Genomic DNA, 21,234 nt, shown 5'->3' with positions numbered 1-21,234 from the left:
AGAAAAGTACTCCTAAACACTATGATGAACCATATTAAATGTTCCTAAGGTGTGCATGTGATCACTTGTGCATCGAAATGACATTAACAATGGCATGCACAAACCAAGTACACTAGGTGAGAACTATGGCCTCTTAGCTTGTGCCAAGTGCAATCATATAAACATGTATTGATCATATGGAAATAATAGATTTACACATGCAATAAATCCTACAATGAAAGTAATAACCCTAAAAAGTATACTGATCAAACAATTCATTTAACATTACCTAAGCAAACTCTTGTAAAAGATATTATACACTTGTAAAATTTCCCTGCTATCCAGTAGTGCAAGGCTTTTAGTTTTTTCCCCTTTACTTTCACTCCACCATTTCACTTTGTAAGGTAGAGGGGCCAATCATATTACATGTAACTCTTTGTGGCTTGATGTTTGCATGTCAAGGAAAAGGTTGGAGACAAAGCAACCATATATGCATTCATTAGTTTGAACTCTACCAGCAATATAAATGTCGCGTCATGTAATGGTGGATTGAATCACAGAAGAAAAAAACCATTGAAGGATTCAAGCATTTTATTATATTAGTATAGGATCAAACCCTCATTTTCTCTAATAGAGGACAACACAATAATATTTTACCTAAAGAAACATTGATAATTCATCTTTGAAGATTATGGAGTCCTTCCAAACAAGCAACATGTTTTGAGTGATTCATATTTGCGAATGAGTAGGCTTCTCTCTCTCTCTCTCTCTCTCTCTCTCTCTCTCTCTCTCTCTCTCTCTCTCTCTCTCTCTCTCTCTCTCTCTCTCTCTCTCTCTCTCTCTCTCTCTCTCTCTCTCTCTCTCTCTCTCTCTCTCTCTCTCTCTCTCTCTAAACTAGGGCATTGCACTGTTTCCTAGTTTATAGAGTTTGTAATAACCCTACTCCCTTTTATTATAGAGTTTTTACACATAGGGGGTTCCATTATCATTCAACACAACTCTTATTCGGGATAATGTGACTTCAAACCATGTATTATGGAAAAGAAAACACCCTCTACTTGGAATCATTGCACTCATACAAAACACATTATTTATATGGATACTACTATGGTGAAACTCATATTTTTTGTTACCAATGAATGCCTTATGTATTCCTTCAAAATGATCTACTAACCTCTGTTTACTCTGCTTTTGTTGACTGCTGGCTTGGCAGGCTCTGGTCATGTGCACTCGACCACTAATGATAGCATTGATGGCATTGTTGGGGGTGGTCCTAAACTTGATACTATTGCAATTGCCTGCTAGGTTTGGTCATGGGCACTTAACCATTGATGATGCTCTTGATGGCATTGTTGGGGTTGATCACGAACTTCATAATGCTATTGATGGGTCCTATTGATGAAGCAGTGAGTGACAGGTGCTGATGCAAGTCCCCCCCATTAGTCTCCAAGTGACTGATGGGTGTTGTTGCGAGCCCCCCATTGAATGCTCTAGAGTGGAACTTGAAAATGTTGTTGATGCCTTCCCATCCTGCTTCAAGGTGGCATATTTGATTGTTCTGGGGAGTCAAGGGAGAGGACTAGGGTGCGTACCCATTGCCATGTGTCCAAGAAACAACAATTTGCATGCCCATTTCTATGAAAGACAACATCGATGATTTTTTAAGTCGGCAATCTAGATTTATCTCTAGTGCTGTCGGTTTTTTTACAAGGCTGTGTACCAATCACCAACAGTATCAATCACACATGGCTAAATTCATTGTGTTTGTGAGGAACAATTATTGCAGAGTCGGCAACAACCGCATTGCTGGGCACCAACAGGGGCACGAACAAGGCCATCGACTTGTGACCGACAGTTGTGTACCAGTCAGACATCGATTGTAGAGTCGGACACTGTCAGACATCGATTTAGCAGTGCTAGTCAGACATCGATTGTAGAGTTGGCCAAACCTATGAGGAACAATTATTGCAGAGTCAGCTTATGATGAGAAATTATAACAATGATATAGCTATCTTTCCTGCATGGTTATGCGAAACCTGAGCATTAAAAACACGTCTTAGAAGACACCTAGACTAAAAGGGAATATCAATTTACTGGTACTACCAACATGAAAGTGCATGCTAGCACCTGTGTCTGTTTGTGCGATTGAACATGCACATGTCTGCTTTGGAGGGGGTATAGGGGATAGCAGCAATGGCAATGCACAACAAATACTCAAGGTCTTGATGGTCACCACTCAAGGTGGCAGAGTTGGGGCAGCCGCGAAGAGAGAGAGAGAGAGAGAGAGAGAGAGAGAGAGAGAGAGAGAGACAGAGGAGGGTCTCCTGTTGCCTTCTTGCCCTTGATCTAACACTTGCTTCTCCTTCCTTCCTGGGCGCCCGACTGATAGAAGAATAGACCATTCAAAGAGAGAGGGAGGGAGGGAGAGAGAGAGAGAGAGAGTGCATTTACATTTACACATGTTCTTGCAATTATGGCCATATGAAAGAACAATAAAGACATTATGGAGCCACTACCCCACTAGTTCACTTCACTCTCCTCAAGGCATCTCATCCACCATGTATGATTAAATTTTGATAGTGCACTTCATGCCAACACTAGGTGGGTGGATCACAGGGAAGTTGAGCATGCATGCGGGTGGTTGGGGCGTGTGTGCAGGAAATCGAGTGTGTCAGAAAATGGGTCGAGCCAGGATAGACACATGATGATTCTTTGTGATCATTAATGACTTATACTTTGCAAAGGTATATGACCAATGGACTAGTCCCCACCACCATGATTGAGATCAAAGTTGATGCATAATACCTTGATTTATCCATAGATAACCTCCATTAAGTCAGATCACTATGTGTATGCTTATATCCAATTATACCTTGATTCGTATTTAGGCTCTTATGAGAAAGCCTCACAATGTGCACCATATACTACTGAAAAAAATCTCTCACAATTATTTCATGCCACTAACAAAATATTTCTTGCAACTTTAGCCATTTTCAATGGACTATGAATCCATATTTTCATGTAAACTTCATCAATGCACATTCTACAAACTATATGGTTGCTTCAAAGTAGGGTCTAGCATATGATGGGGCTACATGCAAAGTCCCTTTTACCTATGTTACATATGTAACTAGCCACTTATAGGGGTCTCGTAGAGGGTATCACTTTGCAAATTATTGGTCCTCTAGGCCTTTGTTGTCCACCTTGCCCCGTTAGATTACGAAAATTACCGTTATTTCTCCTGAAAGGAGAATTTCTCCCTCGATTGCCTTCACTGTTATAATTGTTTCACGGTACTGGAGGTCTACCCTGGGTCTTGATAACTAATTCTTACGATTTATTCTAGTCTTCCTCTTTATCTATGACACTCATATGTAGTAGTCCAATTAATTTAATAACCAGAACTCAGCAAGCTTGTTCAGCACTTTGTTTCTTAAATCTGCACAGCTAGGTATTTATTTTGGGCACAAGGATGCTAAGCCTAGGAAAACTATGGTTTCTCCCCATCTTTATAAATTGCTCCTGCCATTCTAGCGGCGATTTATCCAAGAAGTTTTGATGTTTAACTTTAGAAAGATTTGTTTCACAACATAGATTCAATAGAATCTATGAGTATATCTCCATTTCAATTCCTTCTTAAATATTTCCTTCTCTACCTTTTATAAAATTACTTCCTTTTATTTATTTATTTTAATCACCAACATTCAAACCAAATCAACTAGCGTGCCATAAACCCATAAACTTTAATTCCCCTTTTTAAACGTTTCCCCTCTCCGTATTGTGTATTCTGTCGTTTATAATGGTTAAGTAATTAATTCGTTTTTATATTTTCTATGAAAAAAACGACTTTTCTCTCCACTTCTATGTCAAGTATAAATCAGAATAAACATAAGTTTTTCTCATACTCTTTTGTATATACATACAACATTGATTTTAAATTTCCATTTCACCCTTTTAATTATAAATTAATCCTAGTGGCCCTCCACTCTTCATTGTAATTATCATACAATTTCTTTTAAATGCAAACAAAATGTAGATCTTCAGTGTGGATGCTGAGGCTTTCCCTCATACCATCGGACAATTGCCTTATTAATTTTATAATGTCTATAGTTTAAATTTAGGGTTATAGTTTTTTTTCTTGACATCAGTTATTATTATAACATACTATTACATTTCTTATTTTTACTCATCCTTGTGTTGTTGAACAGCACACCACGTATCTTTTTATTTTCTCAAAATGAAAACATCATGTTTTTCAATGTAAACATCTTTTAGAAACAATATAATTAATGTTTTTTCCTTTTTATTTAGATTTTACAAAAATCCATTACCACATCAAAAATTATATTTTTAGTTATCCATGAATAGTATTTTTTTATTGATTCAATATCCATTTTTATGTGTTTTTTTTGTTTAAAAATATATAATTGTAACTTTATAAATATACTAAATAGTCTTTAAAAATTTATGAAAAAAACTCAGTAAATTTCCAAAAGCATTATCTTCATGGAAACAATATCGTACTTGTAATTTTTCAATCAGCAATTTTATAAAACATTATTTGTGTCATTCTTAAGCCCTTTTTACGCATTTTTACTATTTTCTATTTTTAGAAAATAGAAACATATCCACATAAATGTAAGTGACCATTCAGTGCAAAAAAACATGTTTCAAGACATTTTTTAAAAATGATAAACTGAAAATTTACTCATGCCATATGCTTTATTTTTATTAAACGGTTTAGGCGCGTACTTGTAAAACCCGCGGGTTGTCGTCGCTTCTTTGGAAGCCGGGTTCCTTTGTAGTCCAGTCAAGAGAGGTATGCCATCCAGCCAGTTGTTGTGACCGCGAGCTCTTCACTTCCCTTGCTCCAAAACTCCCAATCGACCAATTACTTTATGGCAATATGAATAGTCCTTTCTACGTTTAGAAATTTTAGCTTTATGAAGGTTAATTGAAGTCATGGGCTCTTTGGAACAGAGGGCGACTCAATGGAGGAGATGGAGAGCTGCAATGGGTCAATCGTTCTCAAGCGAAAAATTGTTTGTGTGATCAGGAGAATTTATGGAATCAATCGCTCTATGCCTCATCAAGAATGGTTACGATTTGCAAATTGACCTTCATGGAGGATGGCGCGCCTTCTTCTCTTTCAATTCGTCAAATTGATCATCATTCACTTGTCTTTGCTTTTCTCCCCCTCTCCCTCTCTCTCAATGCTTCTAAATCTTCTTCTCCTTGCGACAAGAGGGTAGCAACAGCTTTCTATATAAGAAGGCTTCTTCATGAAGACAATGGGCTGCTACATTTGAGTCGATCCTAAATTACTGCAACCATCACATCCTTTCCATTGAGTCCTTCCATACGCTTCAAGCTTGTCTCGTGATCAAAGACGCATAGCATTACATGTTGTAGTGCTGTGGAGTCTATGGCGCCCAATGAGAGCACGCCTTCTATCTTTCACGCGGCCTCTCGCATCCCGTACCCCATGTAATCGGTAAGGGCTTGACATTTTTGTCGGTGTGGTATTAATAGGATACTCTCCACATATAAGTTGGGGTTTTCATCATAGTAACTAGGAATTTTATTTGAAGAATCAACCACTTGTAAAGAGGGCTTTTCAATGTCCATGGGGCTAGCATTGTTGTTGGGTTTGGCTTATTCCCTATGCACACTAGATGGCCATTGATTACACCATTAACACCTTCTCCTAGTAGTATAGTGAAATCTTCAATGTCATGAGAAGGCTCAATACTATGCAACCTTACATAAGCCACTATTGAAAAAAAACAATTGGATAGCTTGATCCACATCCTACGCATAAAACACAGGATAAGTCTTTTTCTCAGTTTGAATTTTTGTTTACAACCAACACTTGGGCTACTTGGAAATGTCCCTCAATCAAAGTCCCATGTTTTATCCATAGCAACAACCTTCAACTTCCCTAGTACCTTCAAATATTTTCTATCTTTTACAATGAGGCCCATTTGAGCAACTTGAAGAAGGTTTTATTCTTAATCATGCTAGCTTAATTTTGTCATGATGATTTTTTCTTGGGAGGTAGGAGGTAACATAACTTGTGAAATCCCCCATTCCTTAGATTAATACTAAGATATCGTATCAACCTGTCAAGACCTTGCCAAGTTTAAAAATCCCCCAAACACTCTAATTAGTAACAGGGTCTTATTTTCTCTAAGTGATAATAATCCCTACGGGAAAATTTTAAACAGTCATAGCTGAGATTCACTAAGTAAATCTATCAAATCTTATCTAAAACCCCACCCTCCTCTCATACAAGAACTTCCTTCTACTGACATTTCCTAACCAGACTACAAGGACACGACCTCCAAAAACAGCAACGAACACCGCATCTGCATTAAATTAATGTAAAACGATGGTAATACTGTATCATATGTATACAAAGTTGTTGAAAATTTTTGCAATGTGTGACATGTTTGTATGTGTTGTCACATATGGATTCCTATTACTCACTTTTATCACTAATCTGAAAAGGAATGAGGTTATAGTATCTCTAAAATTTCTCTTGCAATCTCAAGTTTAATAAAGTTACATATAAATGTAAAGGCAAGATCAATAAACTAAGCTAAGAGAATATTGTAACGTGCAAATGTTTACATCGAAAGTTAATATGAAGTAATTGAAGGGACAAATGTTTACATCAAATGTAACGTGCAAATGTTTACATCAAAAGTTAATATGAAGTAATTTAAGGGACAAATGTTTTCACTACCAATTCTAATGGTGATTGGGGTTTTGAAGCTATACCCTGTTTTGTGATGATGATTAGATTAAAGCATCTTTCAGTAGTAGCTAAGTTGTAAATCCAAATAAGATAACTAAGGCAAAAAGGCATTCTTATGATAGTAGTTTCATAGTTGGTAAAATTTAACATAACTAGTAGTTTGATAATTAGTAGCTAGATGATTTATCTAGCAATAAGAGAACAAAGATCATGGGATTGTTGGAAAGCATCATTTCCCAAACTGATAGCATGACAACCATGCTTATTGTTTGGTGAGAGTGTTTCATAGCTTATTTGGTGAACACTAGATCTAGTTTGATTTGTAGGTGACTTTGCTCTCCTTTAGAGCTCTTTTACATATTTGCCTATAAAAGTAAAATTCGATACATAAATCAATTATCATTCTAATTCTTTCGTGTGTACATAAGCACTCAATATTTGATTGTACTTGCGTTGCGTCTTTTACTCCTCATTGATCTTGTAAGCTATGTGATTTAGTTCATTAATCAATCACCATGTTAGTTTTCAACGAAACCACCTCCTTTGTTCTTTCATTCCCTGTATCTTATGCTTTATAAGCATACAACTCAAGTCTAGTCCAATCGATTTCTTGACTTGTTCACCATCATGTGCCATATTCTAGCAAAAGGACATGGTAACTATACAATTAATCAAGTAGGGTGTTCAAGAGTTGCAAGCTGATGAAGTCCAAGAAGACTCGGCAACAAAAGGAAGAGCTAAACAGGGAGAAATCAAGTTTGTGAGCTACTACCTAGATTTTATGCATATATATTAGGACAATATGCACTTAAGTGAACAAGTGAGGGCACGACCCTCCACCTTATAAATTTTGAAGAAAATTGTCACTTCCCCACCATATCTTATGTACTACTCATTCATACAACTAACTTTTTTCTCCATTTTCTATTGCAAGCAATCTAATCATTAATGTTTTTGTTCATGGCAACACCGTTTTCATCAAAATTGAACAAAAGCTTTGATATCATATCACATATGTTCATAAACCACAAGCACTAGTACTAATCAATATGATTATTGGCTTTATTGACATATACATTACTCTTTCATTTTGTGTTTGGAGTTCAAGATTCACACACATGGTTCAATGCCATTGCACATGAATTAAAAATCCACACATACTTCAACGACATAACACTAATCCTTCACAAATTCAAATAAGTCCCAAAACCCTCCAACTTTATCATACACAAAAATGAATACCTTAGTAGAATAGTGGCAACCATGGGCTTAACATCTAGGGCTAGTTGCAAAACCACTCCAAATTAAATTTCATGGCAAATGGCAAAGTTGAAAACAACAATAGAATATCTAAAGGACTTACCGATTTGGTTGTTTGCTTGCATGATTGAGATATTATGGTAAAATCTTCGTGGCAACCATACAACTATCCATAACCTTGTATTATAATACAAAATATATTTAATAAACAAATATTTACATCCAAAAAAGATGAACAAGGATTAACCCACAAACTTCGCCACATCTTAATAGATGTTTATAGGGCATCTTAAACACCAGCCTTACATGTCGCAAACCTAAAGATAGCTAAACAGTCTTGTATACACATTTTAAACAAATCACTGACAGGGATCTTGGCTTCTCTCCTCATTAGCACTCTATAATGGCCCACAAGACTTTATGGCCATGGCACATGTGATATTCCACAGATTTAATGTCTCCTCATCAATATTTCCTACATCACCAAAAAGTATCGTCCTCATCTTTACCAACTCTTGAGTTTACCCCATAGCATCCTAGCTCCTCTACAACACCAAAGCAAATGTTTGATAAACTCCTTGTGCCCCACACAAAACACACAATTCAAATTGACTTGTTTCATCTCGCCTACTCTATCCTTGGTCAAGAGTTTCCAAGCCAAAAACTTCCATAATAATAAAAGATAAAGTTGCCAATTTGGTGTGGCTTTCCACAATGCAATAAGCCGCCTCCATGCTCACAAAGAGGTGTGGGTATAGTTGTCTCCCCACACAGCCACCACCTTCAAACATTGTGAGCTAAATTCCCCTTGTCAAGGCATCATTCTTGATTGGGCTGCATTCTTTCAAGGGATCTAGCAGCTGTGCCATGAAATGCTGGTCCTTCAAAACCAATGGCTTATGAATTTGCCATGAGATGCTGCAACATTTGTTGTGGGAACTGTCCTGACACCTTAGGAATGGTTTCCAGACCCCACAGATTGGCAAGTGTCTCTCTTCTCTTATGGAGTTTGACCCGCTTTCATACAATTATCATCCACTTGTTTTGCCAGATTTTTATTGCAACTTATGACAAGGACCCTTCAAATCTGGAAAATTCATAATAGCATGCCTGCCCCACAGGGAAAGATCTGCATCCATGCACGTGTGCATACTGGAAGCCTATGCTTCCCAATAGCATATGAACCTGAATTTGCCAGCTATTGCAATCAACAACAGTAGTCATCCAAGCCAAGCTGAGATTTCCAGTACAATTTTAGAAACATTTGGATGAGAAGAAAAATTATTCCAGCTTTAATTTTGTTAGTGCAATCTAACCCTTAACAGTCTGATCTTATAATAACTGCATAAGGCTCTATACAGGTAACTTGTCAGAATTTCTCAATATATTATGCCCATTCTCTTTAAATTATTATTGTACAACAGGGACTTAAATGGATACAATCCAACACCTAAAATCAATATTTCTCATACAATAAAGAGGTCTAAACCTGCTTCTGAGGAGCTTTTGCTCATAACAAGTCAGATCATTACTAGCCATTCCATCCTGGTAAAACACTCTTGCTTGGAATAGATGCTTGTTACTTTCCACCCTTAAATAATGGGAAAGGAGGCCTAATTCCTGTATTGCACACAAGTGGCCTCATCCCCTTTCGTATAAGCTCACACATTGCACTCACTATAAATACTTTTCAAGTACTCCACATCTCTGATTAGTCTTTAGCTGGTGACGAGATGAGAGCTGCACAAGACTATGACGTGAAGGTGAGCCTGTTTGAGAGGTTCACATTTCATTGCCAAACAAGGTCACCCATGACTTTGAGGGCCGGTACTCCACGGATTTCCAGATCAAAGAGAGGTGATTGGACGAGTTGAAGATCCCTTAGATTTGGATCAGCCTTTATCAGTTCTAAGGCCTTTTGTTGATCCTACATTAAACATGTCCTCATATTAATGACCAACCTCTCTCAAATACTTAGGTCAACAGTAAAACTACATGTGCAAACATATATACATTGGGTGTGTGTGCATGCACACATGTGCCTATTAGAGCATACGCATGTGCGTCCAGCGTGCATGTTCATGCACATACATGCATTCACAAGCATGTGTCAATGCACACGTGTCTAAGATATACTATGAGAAAATCCAGGCAGAGAGCTTGCTGATTCAGACAGGCAGTTCTTTTTCTAAATGTGTATTCTTTGGTAACAACCTTCCGCTTCATATTGCAAAACTTGCAATCAGTAGAAGAAGGTGGAAGAATTTGATTGCATATGAGCCGTTTTACAGGGACACCCTCTTTCAGAAGTGACTGTCTCAGCCTTCCACTTTCACTGATTGCCATTACCTGTAAGAAAGACAAGCAAGGTTTGGAAAGAAGTTGCGAAAATTGGTCTTCTTCACTATCTTTGATCATTCTGAATCTTTCTTCAGAGAAAACTTCCTAGCCCACAAGGCAGAGCCTCAATACATGAAACTAACTAGTTCCAGCCTACAATTTGGTCAACAAGATGAACTTCCATGAAACTGAAGGACATGTCCTTAGCACTATCACAACTGGACCTGCAGCAATGCTCCATAAATACATTACCATACAATCCATCAATTTCTGGACTTTTTATTAAAAGGCAGCATTTTCCTTTCATACTACGAGAACTAAACGTTGGAAAAAACATCATTCATGTTGCTCACTTGAGACCTTCCATTGTTCAACAAAATTTTCAGATCCTATTTGGTTAGTCACAAACTGCCAGGAACAAAAGACGAAACAGTAAAGCCTCTAGAAAGGATCTCAGATCTCATTTCCAAATGTCATACGAGAAAGCAATAACTTCAACATACCGTAGGTATTGTGACTATTATAAACTCAGTAGATTCCTTGTTTCTGAAGATCTCCCGAACCATTACCATGCGTTGCTTTAACAACTCAAGTTTGCTTGTCTGGAAAAAGTTCAAACTACTTACTAATCAACAGTTGTACTGGAGAGAAACATTATGTTTGTTATTCATCACAACAATCTTTTAAGAGTGTTCCAATAAAACAAAATACAGTATTAGAGAGACACTTAAGCTCTATCAAATAACTGACGATATTCCAATCAAAGCAAACACCCTTCATAATTTACGAGTCTCTCATGAGCTGTAGATATGGTTCCTTAGCGCATTGACTATTTTTGGCTTGGGAAAATCCAGATAGGATTTCAGGCCCATGCATCTTCAGTAAGATTTTCAGAAATCGGAAACACACAACTGGCAGGCATAATCACATGCAACGGAAATGGAAATGGTCACAACCCTGCTGCAATGGCAATGGCTCAATGGTAGGAAATGGAAAGAGCCAGGAAGCAGTCAACCTATATAAACTCTATTTTAATTTATAACACCACCATTCGGATTTGAAATTATAGTTTAAAAGGTCTATTCTCAATAGATTTCAATTAATCTTAAATAGTTCATTCTGTAAAAGCCATAAATAGAGAGAGCATCACAAAGTTTAGTTTAGGGAGCATCACACAGGACAACATCAACTTGAAATGTGCAGCAGGACAGACATCATTTCCAGTTTATTTTAAAACCAAAACATATACCTTTTAATGAAACGTTTTTGTGATGGGAAGAGGTTTTCCTTGCCGTTTCCTTGTCCATTTCTAATGTTTCGACCATTTCTGCCAGTTTGTGAGACCCAGACCCTGGGAAACATGATTTTCCCATTTATAGCCTCTGAAATGACCGTTTGCTGTTATGCTGACAGGGTGAGGGAAATATACACTAAGAAACCCAATAAGGAAAGACAAATCAAACAAACAAGGACACCAAAAACTGATGTAAATTTCCCTGTAATGAGACTAACTGTTTGCTGTGACTATGCTGACAGGGTGAGGGAAATAAACACCAAGACACCCAGTAAGGAAAGACAAGACAAGGAGACCAAAACTGAGGTAAATTTCCCTGTCAGCATCAACAACAAAAATTGCCAGACCTCAATCAAAAGTTTCAGAAATCAGGCATGTATAACTGACAGGGGGAGAGAGAGAAGCACGAAGAGACAAGATCAGAAAAAGAAATCAAGCAAACAATGAGACCAAACTGAGCTAAATATGGGACTGGCCGAATTTGACTGGAAAATGCACTTTTCTGACATACACAGTTTTGTGCAAGCTTCTTTAAATTAATGTGAATATTATTATATCAATGCAACCAAGTTCACCATGATGCTGTCTGAAGGAGATAAAAACCTTGCCACAGATATTTCACCTGGTTGCACCTACTCCTCATCCACTTTCCTTTCGCATTTGAAGCTTTTTATCTTATTAGCCCTAAGCCCTGTCACTCTTGTTTTAAAGTTTAACCTGTGGTCTGAGGGATGCAGGTGTATGGACTGCTGTCCTGGAGATCCCATTTGGTCCCACAGTAGCAAGAGAGATTTGAATGTGGCATCAGATCATTATGATGCTTAATTGAATGTTCAATTAGAGGTTACATTCTATTTTTACAGCTACTTTGCAAGGTCGCAGTTTACAGCATCTTGTACTAAACATCATTTGCAAACTTGGTCAATTGTGTCTGTGTGTGTGGCACAGCCATGGGTTCCCTTCTGATTTATTAGAAAAAGAAACATAGAAACTCTCATAATAGGAACTGGAATCTGGATTTATACAAAGGTAGCTGCTCGAAACCTGGGTTATATACAATGCCAATTACTAAGCATCAGTTGCACAAATGTCATTCAAGTGACGACCATTTGAGTAGCTGTCTTGCAAAGACATTATCAGACTAGTACCTTGATAATATGTGATTCTGTTTGATTGAAATATCCATTTCACTTCAAGAGAAAAGAGCAATTCCTATTGAAAATTTGTGAGAATATGGATCAGCTATGGAGAGAGAAACAAGATAGTGAAAGTGTGTAAGCTGAAGCAAGAGAGTAGAGTGTCCTTGCTGAACTGAACTGAAAAGAGTGAAGCTACAACCTAAGTTAGGTTATGGGTTGACCTAACCAGCCCTCCACCGATTGACTAGAGTTAAGCTAACTCACTCTAGTCCCTAGTGTTACTACTTTTAAATGTCAAGCTACTAGGTACACACACACTATAGTGAAACTTAAAGAGTGTCCACACCACACGAATTACATGGGCACTACCTAGAATTGACAAATTCTAACACCCCCCTAAAGTGCCAATGTGATGAAGTACAAGGATGATCAATCACCAAAGGGTAATAAGTTTAAGGACTTCCAAAAAGCCTCAAACTTCTCGCATGGTAGTGCCTCGGTGAAAATGTTTGCAACATTTTCTTGTGCAAGTACATACATCAAGCAAGTCTCTCCTCTATAGCATCTCTCTATGACATAATGGTAATACACTTCAACGTGTTTTGTGCCAGCATGCAACATAGGATTTCGTGACGCTGCAATAGCACTCTGACTATTTGAAAGAATGGGTGTAGGACCCTCTAATGGTAAATGTAGATCAGCCAACAATCTGTGCAACCATACACATTCCATGTCATGAGGACATTTATTTTCTCAACCTCCAAGGGTCCAAATGCTGAGATCTTCGAAGCAAGGCTGTGAAATGGCTAGGAGAGCATTGAACTTTTTAAGTGAGCTCACGCCCATCACATCGCAAGCTGCCCCCACTCCGTCTAATCACGCTCGTTTCGTTAGCTCGCCCCCCCCCCCACACTGACTCCCCCCCACCCAACAGCTCGCAAGAGCCCGCCCCGCCTGGCCTTCTTTCGCCCCTGCCCTGACAGTCCCCCCCCCCCCCCCGCGACATATCCTGCTATATCGCCCCCGCCTTGACGGACCGCGCCCTCCCCGCCACCCATCTTTCGCGCCCCCCCCCCCCCCCCATATCCTGCCATATCGCCCTCACCCCAACAAACCGCGCCCTCCCCGCCTGCCCGTCTTCCGCCCCCATCCCCGACAATTTGCCCTATCTGCTACCGTCTGATCCCCCCGCCCCCCCCCCCCCCCACTATCCCCGCCATATCCACCCCCCGCCCTGCTGTCCCCCCCACCCTCGGCACGCTGCCTCCATCTGCGGTATCCAATACCCCCCCTGCCAAAAACAGCAGCTTCCCCCTCCCCTCGCCATTGTTCCCCCCCACCCTCTAGTTGTTCCCTCTATTTGCAGCAACTTTCCCCCCTCAGGTAGCACCACGACATGATTGGTAGTTTTCTCAGAAGGGACGCACAATGGAAACCTCTAGTTAGACGCCGGCGCACTCAGCTAGTGCCCCCTAGTCAAACAGCTAGAGCCCCCTAGTCAAACACCTTGCGTGTCATCCTCTCTGAGGAGCAGCTCTTAATCGTCCGACCTAAGGAGCCGGAGCTAAAGGAAACAGCGATTTATGGTCGGATAGTAGGACATTCCCCAGCTAGGGCCAAGCTTCGGGACTGGCTTCACTCCACGTTGCGCATCAGCACAGTGCAGATCGTGGAGGCGGTCCTAATGGGCCAAGGGATTTTCATGGTCAGGCTCAACTCAGCAAACGCAACTTGCGAGTTGCTTGCCAGTTCACCATATGCGTCCACGAAGGGGGTCATATATATGGTCCCTTGGTACAGTGGCTTTACTATGGAGGCATTTGCACTCCACAACAGGTTTCTTCAACACCCAGTCATCCTTATTTTCCCCGGCCTAGTGATAGAGGATCACCAATTGGTGGAAGACTTTGGACGACTCTTCGGCACTATCCTTCCCGCGTCCTTTGCAGATACAGTGACAGCTGCAGGAGTCCCAAAGGTACGGGTGGCAGTGAAAGAGGTCAAGAATATCCCACAATTCCTAGAGATTGAGGCGGGCGGACACTCCTTTAAGCAGCATGTCATTGTGGGCATAGGCAACAGGTTGCACGCGTTTCGGAGCCAAGGTGGCTCCGCCGACAGGCCTGCAGGTGGATGCTGACGGCTTCACACGGGTCCAAAGACGACAGAGAGGGAGACGGCAAGGGGGGCGCAGCCAACGTCTCAAACCCAGCCTCGGCAGCAGGGAGCAAGTGGACGAGCGACACCCCTCGACAGAGCACTCCACAGCCCCCCCTACCCGCCCCACCCGGCAGGACCGCACCCCCCCACATCCACCGCCCGCGCTACAAACTACCTCTCCTGAGTCCCCACAGCCCCCACACCCACCTCCCCCCACATCCCATGCCCCCCCCCCCCCCCCCCCACTGACCCTGGCCCACAACCCCCCATTTCAAGGGCCACCAGCCCCCCCTCCCCCCCTCTTCCCAATACCCGCCATGTACCTCCATCCATCCCACCATCCCTCCATCACCCTCCCCCCCACCACCCCCCGTACCGAGCACCCCCCCTAATCCGCACCTGGTTCAGGTGATCCCCCCTAGATCCACCCCCCCTCCTCCCATAGGAGGTGATGAGCCACACACACCTACATCCTCCTCGCACCAGCAGTCCTCCCCCTCTCATACAGCCACCAGCTCATTCACCCCTGCCGCCCGTCACACTTTCGCAAGACATGCACACCTGTTGCCACAGGAGTTCTTTCGTAGTGGCCCATGGTCCTACTTGAGAGTTGCGGAGCGGTGAGAGTTCCCACTACCTCTAGAGGTGGGAATCTTCTTGGTTCGTAAGTCAAGGAGGGGCAAGGTCCATCTACTAGCACCACCGAATGGACCAAACTACGCCTATTTTCTTCTGTCCTCTCACTCACGGGAATGAACAACGACACAGATAGAGGAAGAGTTGAAGAGTCAGGTGGCGGACCACACCTCCCAATGGATGGGAGAAGGACTAGCACTATTTGCATAGCAACGGCCTGGTTGCATAATGGATATTAACTGGTGGGCTAGTGCCGAGGTCCCTCACCTGAGCATTATCTTTCGAGCCCCTCGATTGTGGAGAGCTCCGAGGGATATGATCGAGTGGCCCCTAGCACAAGCGGTCCATTTCTACCAGTGCACATGCCACAGAGTCCCGGAACATCTATCACCCCTATGGTCCGGCCGAGGGCCACCATGGGGGATTGGAGTTTGCCGTCCAGACCAGCTACAAAGCATACTTGCATGCCTCGTAGCTTCTCCTCTTCATCAGCAGCCTCCACACCGAATAGATGCCTATTCGGTCAGTCACACGTTTTCCCATGAGCTTACACCTTGTATCTTGGAATGTGAATAGCCTCCACTACAGTGGGGCACGCGGTTCCAAGAAATTGATTGTTCGGTAGGAGCTACAGCCCGCCCTTGCCGGACGGATCAGCATCTTACTTCTACAAGAGCACAAGCTCACCCCCACCCAAGCCCAGCGGGTAGGGAAGGTACTCCCAAGCAGCTCGCACACTTACTGGGAGCACACCATAGGTGCCCACGGCAAGAGTGGAGGCGTAGGCACCTCTATTGGTCCGAGTCTTACCGCTTGTGTATAAGACCACGGGACAATAGTGGCAAGGAGGATGCTATGGATCAGATTGTATATTGGGGACTCCTGCCTCGAAATCCTTAATATCTATGCCCCTACGGAGGTTAGGGCACGCAGGAGGTTCTGGGTGGAGATCGTGGAAGGACTCCCAGAGCTGGACTCCTAGATTGTTGGAGGAGACTTCAACAACCTGGAGGCTTTGGAGAACCAGCAGGGCAGAGGGAGAAACTACCAAGGCATGGCCGGGGAGGAGCAGGAGGCATGGGAGGTCTTTCTACTAGCAGTAGGAGCACGAGATGCCTGGAGAGACCCTGCCTTCCACAGGAGGGAGAGGTTGCTGGACTTCTCTTGGGGATACAGGCGGCTAGTTGGAGTCCTGCTAGAGCGGTTGGACAGGTTTTATGTGGGAGAGTGGGGAGGCTCTCAGGGAGGCCATATTCGGTAGTTGGCGGGCACCACGTTGTCCGATCATTGCCCGGTTCTCCTGACACTAGATCCCCCAGCATCTGCCCTAGATACACGATCTTGTCAGATCCTTGATTCGATCTATAGGACGGAGAAGGTGACGAGACAGATAGAGCAGATTTGGACCAGAGAGTGGGGCAGGAGGGACCAGATCGCAGAGGAGGTTGCAGAGGTCCTAGCTGAGTCGAGCAGAATCTGCCAAGAGGCAGCTATACAGGCCAGGCAACAGAGCTGGGAGAAGGAGAGAGCACTCCGGCGGGACCTTGCAACCACGCAGAGATTATTACAGGAGGCACCAAGGGATCCCACTCTCCACGCACAGGAGGTGCGCGCGCGAGCCGTCATTGCTAGCCTAGAGGATAGGCGCTCAGAGTTCTCTTTCCGCACCTCAGCAGCTTTCTGGGCGCGGAAGGGGGACACCATGTGCAGGGAGTTTTTCCAGGTGCACTAGCCTCGCACCTTAGGAGAGCAGATACACAACCTCCAAGATCAGTATGGGAGGACCTGTTCTAGCCCAGACGAGGTGATGGAGATTGCCACCGACTACTACAGTCGTCTCTTCCAGCAGGAGACAGCCTCAGCTAGAGGATAGCGATGTAGACGAGTCTGGGATAATATCCCGTCCCTCGTCACAGAGATGGTACGCTCCCTTCTAGCCCCCTTCACAGAGAAGGAACTAGAGGAGCCTTTCCATACACAGGTGGGCCAGAAATGCCCAGGAGAGGATGGCCTCTCTAAGGCTTTCTTCACTACCTTCTAGGAAGTGGTGAAGGATCTACTAATGGCCTTTCAGGAGATTTTCACTTCAGGACAGATGCCAGGGAGTCTTTCAGCAGGCCTTATCAGTCTTCTCCCCAAAGGGGGAGACCAGTGGAGCTTTCCCAGTGGAGACCGATCACCTTATTGTCAGTGGCCTATAAGGCGTTGGCAAAGATGATTGGTAGGCAACTACGCCCCATGCTTCCAAACATCATCCATGACACACAGACAGGCTTTGTCAAGGATAGGAGCATCTTGGACAACGTATTCACCTTCTTTGAGGCGACAGAGTGGGCCCAACACAGTGGGCACAAACTGGCCATACTACTCTTGGATTTTGAGAAAGCCTATGACAGGGTGGACTGGGATTTCCTAGAGGGCACCATGGTGAGGTTGGGTTTCCCCCAAGCTTGGATTTGCGGTGTCTCTGCACTTTACAGATCGGTCACCAGCAGGGTTCTCATAGGAGGTAGCGAGGGGAGGAGTTTCAGCTGGAGAGATAGGTCCAACAGGGCTGCCCCCTGGCCCCGTACCTGTTCCTTCTCTTTGCAGAGGCGATGTTTCACTTTCTCAGGTCACGTGTGAGCGGATTACGTGGCCTCCAACTTCCAGTAAGAGAGGAGACCGAGTTGTTAGACTCAGAGTATGCAGATGATGCAGCGCTCTGCATAGAGGACGACGAGTTGATGCTGGAGAGAGTGAGGCTAGCTCTTGAGGTGTTCTGTTCTGCAGCGGGAGCAAAAATCAACTGGCAAAAGTCGGTTGGTTTCCTCACAGACCCGGACTCTAGCACGGAGTGGGGCGTCCACCTAGGATTCAGATGGGTGAGCAGAGGACAAACCGTTCGATACCTAGGGTCCAGGTGGGACTCGACATCACTCCCGCCCAGCAGTTTCTTCCAGTCCTCGATTCTATTTGAAGGAAGCTAACCTACTAGAGCACGGCTCGCCTCTCACTAGCCAGCCGAGCCCTAGTGGTTAACAAGGTCCTCCTAGCGAAGGCCTGGTACATCGCCTCGTGTTGGTGCTTCTCCTCTTCCTACGTAATGCAGCTTCGCCGCCTAGTGCAGAATTTCCTTTGGTCCGGGTCAAACGGCTCCAGAGATTCCAAGGCCAAGGTGGCATGGGCGACCATCATATGGCATCGGTCAGAGGGAGGGCTTGGGATCATAGACCCAAAGTATCAGAGTATGGCCCTCTTGGGCAAGCTAGTTGTCCGCGGCCTCACATCAGGAGGGCAGACTTGAAAGGTCCTTTTGCAGGAGGGTCTTCAAGACTGTAGACAGAGGCTTGGCAGTGAGTACAGGCCGTCCCTGAGATGGATCTTCACGTCAGCTCAGATCACCCCCCCCAAATCACCCTTCCTACGCAGCTTGCTCCACGTGTGGCAGGGCCTCCGTAAGGCCCTAATCTAGAGCCCCCTAGGCTACCAAGAGGAGATAGACCGTCAGCCAGTGATTTGAAAACCCCAGGTCAAGGACCGGGAAGGGACACAGATTGGCAAGTGCCCCCACATCCAATGGGCTGGTTGGGCGGTTGGCCCGGCTCGTACCATGAGGACATGGCAGGAGGTGTACAGGATGGTGGACGAGGAGGTACTGCAACAAGTATCAAGCTGCCAACGAGGAGTGGAGCTGAGGAGAAGGAAGATAGACAAAGCGATACCTCCAGAGTGGCTTGCTCTCTCGATACGAGAGCTGATAGAGCCTAGGGAGGTATAGGCCGCTAGGTTTTCACCAGCAAGCATCCCCCTACAAGTGGCAGGAAGAGTGGGTGGCACTCCACCTGGGACCTTTTTCACAGTCCAGGAGGGGGAGCGTCTAGCTCTTGACAAAGGGTAGCAAGATGAGAGGATAGTTGTCCTTTCATGGAAGAGGATCCGGGTGATTGGCCTTCAGGGAAAGATATGGCGGCTGGACCCTTTGGTCTTTTGGCAGGAGCTCAGGGAGTGGCGCCTCTGGATCTAGGAAGGAAGGTCACTTGATGAGCTAGAGTGGGATCCGGGAAAGTGGCTTTGGCCGGCCACTGTGGCCACCAAGAAGCCACCGAGGTTCCTAGAGTACACCGCCAGGATTAGCAAACACGCACTGATGCAGGAGGATATGGATTGGGCACCGTCACGTAGCAGGCGTTGGGCGGAGATAAGCATCATGGAGCCGTTCCGACGAACCTTCTGGCACCGCCTATGGGACAGCTGGGGGCTGAGGAGGGTATCGTATTTTTTATGGCTGGTGGCACATGGAGGCTTGGCTGTGGAAAGCTGGCTTACCCAAATGCAGAAGGAGGGAGTTTATAAGCGTTGCACATAGCAGTCTATGCAAAACCCAAAGCACTGCATTGGTCGTGTGAGGCAGCACAGCTCGTGTGAAGAGGAGTATGCCGCATCCTTCGCCGCATAGCACCCAACCTTGGATGTATCTCTTGGGGAGCTTTTTGCTGGCAGGCGGTCAGCCAAGGCCGTCACCTTCTGTATGAGGCCGGGATGCATGATACGATATTCATTATCGAGGCAAGGTCGTGCACAGTGGTGGGTTTAGAGGCTCTACCCATCCACCAGGTACTGGAGCCCACAGCATACCGCTCTGAGGTATGGGAAATCATAGGGAGTTTTACTAGTTGGCATATCTGGAAGGCGCGGTGTCAAGTGGCTTTCGGCAGAGAGAGACTTTTAGTACAGGCGACCTTAGCAGAGATCTGGACCTCCATCATCCACTCCCTTCAAGGCCGATGGGATCAGGTGCAAGGCGAGTCCAGGGCTCGTCAGGAGCTCTGATGTCATTTCATGCGCACTTGGGGTGGCCAGAACCTGTTCTTCGTGATGCAGGCAGGCAGCCCCAGATGGCGATACACACCCCCCCCCCCCCCTGGCTTCTTGCCCCTATCCCCCCCAGACCGCCTTGAGAGACTTGTATATATGATGTATCTGTGACTTTCATCAGCTCCAACTTGTCTGTTGAGCATGAGTACTCCGTTGTAATCAGTTTTTTTTTCAGTAATATAATCAGTCACATTTTACTTGCAAAAAAAAAAAAGGCTGGGAGATCAGAGGGAAAACTGTAGAGAGAGAAAATTCAGAGTTTTGTCGCGAAGAATGACTGAAAATCAGTCAAGTGTAGCTATTGCCCTGCCACAACAGCATGTAGATGCAAAGAACTCAAGAAAATCAGTCATTTACTGTTGCTGCCCTGCTTTCAACAGCCTGTAGATGCTGTCTTCTATTGTTGATTGGTCTTCTTTTGCCCCTGGCTGCCTCAGAAGATCCTTTAATGGCTGCAAATCAGACCAGCATCCCCCCCCCTCCCTCTCTCTTGTAGGCTGAATTAATAGAAATGCCTCTCTCCAGCCTTTAAAGACGTTTTTCAGTCTTGCATGGGCATTTTTTACAAGTCGCAACCTTCCCAAATGGTTTTTTCAGTATTTTTTATAATAAATATTAATTTTCATCCTTAAAATACTGAAAATTAATCTAATAACTATTTTGCTACCCTGAAAAATAATCTGACTGGCCAATAATTAAATTGGCTAAGCAATTTTCATTCCCGACTGTCTCTGCGCCATCTTTGACCATCAGATTGGCATTAGGTGCCATTAAACGCCACTTCTCTAGTATCACCAACTGACACTTAT

The 21,234-nt window shown here is 43.8% G+C and overlaps 1 protein-coding gene across 1 annotated transcript in view; it reads right to left on the bottom strand.

The window, feature by feature from the left end:
* Positions 1–9,317: 9,317 nt before the first annotated feature.
* LOC148027172 (P-loop containing nucleoside triphosphate hydrolases superfamily protein) overlaps positions 9,318–21,234 on the bottom strand; it is an 88,137-nt gene continuing 76,220 nt past the window's right edge. The window contains exons 9-11 of the mRNA XM_087691718.1: positions 10,843–10,941; positions 10,214–10,348; positions 9,318–9,926 (exon numbers count right to left, since the gene is read on the bottom strand). Of these exons, the coding sequence (XP_087547844.1) occupies positions 9,789–9,926; positions 10,214–10,348; positions 10,843–10,941 (372 nt within the window). The 3' untranslated portion in view covers positions 9,318–9,788. The remainder of the gene's footprint in view (positions 9,927–10,213; positions 10,349–10,842; positions 10,942–21,234) is intronic.

The sequence above is a fragment of the Lygodium microphyllum genome, chromosome 13 (genome assembly GCF_053477565.2).
Source record: "Lygodium microphyllum isolate KBCC chromosome 13, Lygodium_microphyllum_v1.1.10, whole genome shotgun sequence".
Taxonomy (NCBI): Eukaryota; Viridiplantae; Streptophyta; class Polypodiopsida; order Schizaeales; family Lygodiaceae; genus Lygodium; species Lygodium microphyllum.
The sequence above is the reverse complement of the archived record's forward strand: the minus strand, read 5'-3'. Positions and strand labels throughout refer to the sequence as shown.